The sequence below is a fragment of the Limulus polyphemus genome, unplaced genomic scaffold (genome assembly GCF_000517525.1).
Source record: "Limulus polyphemus unplaced genomic scaffold, Limulus_polyphemus-2.1.2 Scaffold735, whole genome shotgun sequence".
Taxonomy (NCBI): domain Eukaryota; kingdom Metazoa; phylum Arthropoda; class Merostomata; order Xiphosura; family Limulidae; genus Limulus; species Limulus polyphemus.
The window spans coordinates 135,471-139,230 of NW_013666345.1; the positions used below are offsets into that span (position 1 = coordinate 135,471).

At 29.6% G+C, this 3,760-nt stretch overlaps 1 protein-coding gene across 3 annotated transcripts in view; it reads right to left on the reverse strand.

Moving 5' to 3' along the window:
* Positions 1-3,760, reverse strand: part of LOC106460246 (DNA replication licensing factor mcm4-like) — a 54,015-nt gene that overhangs the window by 36,085 nt on the left and 14,170 nt on the right. For all 3 annotated transcript variants that reach the window (XM_022386919.1, XM_022386918.1, XM_013919931.2), the window contains exons 4-6: positions 2,753-2,884; positions 1,991-2,069; positions 706-793 (exon numbers count right to left, since the gene is read on the reverse strand). In XM_022386919.1, the coding sequence (XP_022242627.1) occupies positions 706-793; positions 1,991-2,069; positions 2,753-2,884 (299 nt within the window). The remainder of the gene's footprint in view (positions 1-705; positions 794-1,990; positions 2,070-2,752; positions 2,885-3,760) is intronic.

A 3,760-nucleotide genomic window follows, 5' to 3' on the forward strand; every position in this document is an offset into this window, starting at 1 on the left:
TAATATCCAGATAGTTATCAGATGTTTCTTAAAAAAAAACTTTATATTTTATCTGTTATTTTCAGTAATGAATCTCTGTATGGGTTCTGTAGATTTGACCGATCTCGTAACTACCATAAAAAATTAAGAAATGAATATGAATTATGCTTCTTTCTTTCTAGAATGAACACAAATTATAAAACAAAAACAAATGTTTAGATTAAATACCTTAAATCTCATAACATTATACATTTATATATATTTATCATTTTTATTATATTGACCTTTCAGCTGTACCTGGCTAATAATACAGAAGTTGCAATGACATGGCACACTTGCACTCATGTTACCATATCCAATAATATAAAGGTGATAGTTAGTCTGTACAAAGAACTTGTCTTGGCTGTGTAACAAAGTAACCTGTCTTAGTAGTCTATGTTGGTAATATATTTGGCAAACTAAAAACATCATAAAGTAAACAAATACTGTGATAAAAACTAAAAATAATTTGTGTGAAAAACTTGTAGTGCCATTCATGTCGATGACTGTGGTCTCTTAACTGATTAGGCACAGATTGTTGAATTCCTTTCACTGGATATGACAGTCAACAATTATGTTACCAAATTACTCTACAAAAAACTAATTATTCTTGTAAAAGAATTATTTCAATAAGACTACTAGAATAAACCAATTTATTTGAAAAAATAGAAGATACATAAAACTTACTCCAACACCATCACTGGCTCCAATATTAACTTGACGAAGACGTCTATCACTCCGAATATCACTTCTTTGTCGTATAGGAGTTCCTCTTCTAAAAATGTAATAAATAAATCAGAATAAATTGGAGAAATCTTTAAGAAACAATTTTGGTTAAGATATTTCAATTTATGCCAGACTTTACCAATTTCAGAAAATGTATAACATGGAAAGCTAAAATGAATTATAGATAATACATCTAGAAAAAAGTTAAACTGTTCAACACAGATACAGAATTTTCTAGATGGAAATTGTTTGGATAGTAGTACTCACACTGACTGCTTCTGGCTTGTAAAAATTAAGATAAAATAAAATTATAACTTTCAAGTTGCTCAAAAATTAGAACACTATTTTACTGAATTTGTGGAAAGAAAAAGTTTGTCACTGCTGATAAACTTATATTTAGCATTATATAACTATAAATTTTTGTGAAAGTAAAAAGAACTTCAGAAATTTAGCTTTTGTGACTGCAACAGTTTTAAAAACCTAATTCACATAAAATTGTTCATTACATTTTCAACAATCAGTTTCCATAAACATCAAGTCCATTGTACATTAAAATAAATAGAACTAGGTAAATTTATGTGTGTTTCAAAATTAATCTACACACCTGCTTTGAAAATAAATTTTTTTTGTCACTAGATTATATTGACAGTTGGCATGTAATATACAGTAAAAATAGCCATTAGTAGAATGGCTGATTCCCACAACGATTAGATTTTATTTGTTTCAGTGTTTTGATAAATATGGTATGTATGTTTGCATGTGTATAATTTTTGGATATGTTTTCATATTTGCCTTTTCTTTCTTGAGAGAAATCAGACTTAAATCTTTTAAATGTTGATCTCAAAATCAATAATCTATACAGTTCTTCTGATCCCCAAGGCAAATGATCTCTAAAATTTGATTCAAATCTGCTGTTTAGAAATTTAGATTATCAAGGAGAAAGTAGATGTATACAGATGGACAAATATCATCATCATCCTCACTATACCCCCATATCCCCTTGAACCTTTTCAATGTATAAAAGATTATGTAAGCCATTATTAATTACACATTAGTTTCTAAATTAGCTGAAAATTTCCTGCTCATTTCCCTGATAGCAACAGAAATCCCTTTTCTATATAAGTGTATAGAGTATGCTGATGCTATTACAAAAAATAAATATAGTTGGGGACATAAAAATACATGAACTAAATTAACAAGCCACCCAAGTCAAACGTTTCCTCACACTTCTAAAATGGTTACTTACACAGAGGAATGTGGTGTTCCAACACTTGAGCTAGGAGTTCCATAGTTTAAAGGTGAACTTAGATCCATTTCACTAAAAACTTGAAAGAAAAATACCTTTTGGAAGCTTGCGTATTCTCACATGCATTCAAGAAAAACTATTTACTTAGAAAAGAGCATTTATTCTTCTAAAAATATTTTCATTAATTTCTTTTGTCAAAAGTTATAAATCAATTTACTACATTACTGTTTATATTTACCCAGGGATTATAAAGAAAACTCCATAAACAAAAACTACTCATCTAAGAAGAACTAAATTTCATCACAGGTACACTGAGAATGAAAAGTATTAGTCAAAAAAGTTTGGCCACAGTACATGGTGCTTCTAAAACTGTAACAAATGTTCACCATGATTCCAATCATTCTCAATCAGCATATGAAACCTATCATTAAATTAAGTTATTACACCAATCTGTTCTGGCCTGCGTTCATTGATCCTTTTAATAAAATGCACATTAATATACATTTTATTAAAATCACCAATTTTATATTGTTGGAAGATGAGAAATATAAGTAATGCTAATTTGTAAGAAATGCAGCTTATGTATCTTTACTTTCTTTAAAATCTAGGTAATAATTACAATATAGTGATTGAATACTTTGCACTAGCAAGTCTATGTGTAGATATGCATGCTCTCTCACATACAACACAAAATATTCCTACTATTGATGAAACTCTTAATGTGCAGCAATACCACTATCAAAAAAGAAATCTATAACTTACCAGGTCCACTACGTGGAGCAGGACTTAAAGGAGCATGTTCTTGGCCTTCTGCTGTCTGTGGTGTTGATGGCATGGGTGCCAAATCAGTCGATAATTCACTTCCACTGCTCCGTCTTCTTGATCGACGTGATGCTTCAGTAAAAATAAGAAAATAGATGCTGAACTTTTTACTTATTTCTATAGCATATCACAGACAAGTTGGCTTAATGTTATTCCATATTTTAAGAAAAAGACTAGTAAAAGAACATTCTATATCCAATAAGCGATTTATCAGTATTTGGAAGGTTTAAAGTTTTATAAAATACTTCATTTAGGTCTTCTGATTTAACAGAAGACTGAAAGTTTAAAAGCAGCAATATCCCATCTTTTCTCCAGATATAACCAGCAGTTTAACATTAGTACAATATTAAAATATCATAAGCAAAAAAGAAAATGAACAAAGCTTCTTAGCTCCTCTAAGACAGCACTGCAAGAGTGAATATTGTTGATGCCTTTTAATTAATTTTGATTAATATCCATTAGCAAGTGTACTCCCCTATAATGTTTGGTAATGAGCAAATAACTGAACACTATTTGGAATAATCAGAATATATGTAGGTCTTAAATCAAAACTTCAAATCTATATTACATTAATATATTATACGGGCAGAAGTGCTCTCAATTTTAGAAAATACAAAAGGACTGTACCTTTCTCCAACAACTACAACTCTCCATAGAGCTGAGCTATAAACTAAAGAAAGTAAAACAGTAACCTTTTTTTATCACCACTTTCCATCAATTCTCTTTGCCCAAACTTCACATATAATAACAATAACAATCTTAGTGTCATATTATCTCCAGAAGTTAGCATATTGTTACGTCTCCGTTTGTTAATTAACTTTCTGTAACTTCGTTCCGACGAAACTTTAACGACACAAGTCTTTACTTAATAAAACTGGTTTATTCTTTCTGAATATAACTTTACGATACACTTAATTTCAATATTCGCGCTAAAACAAACACTATAAT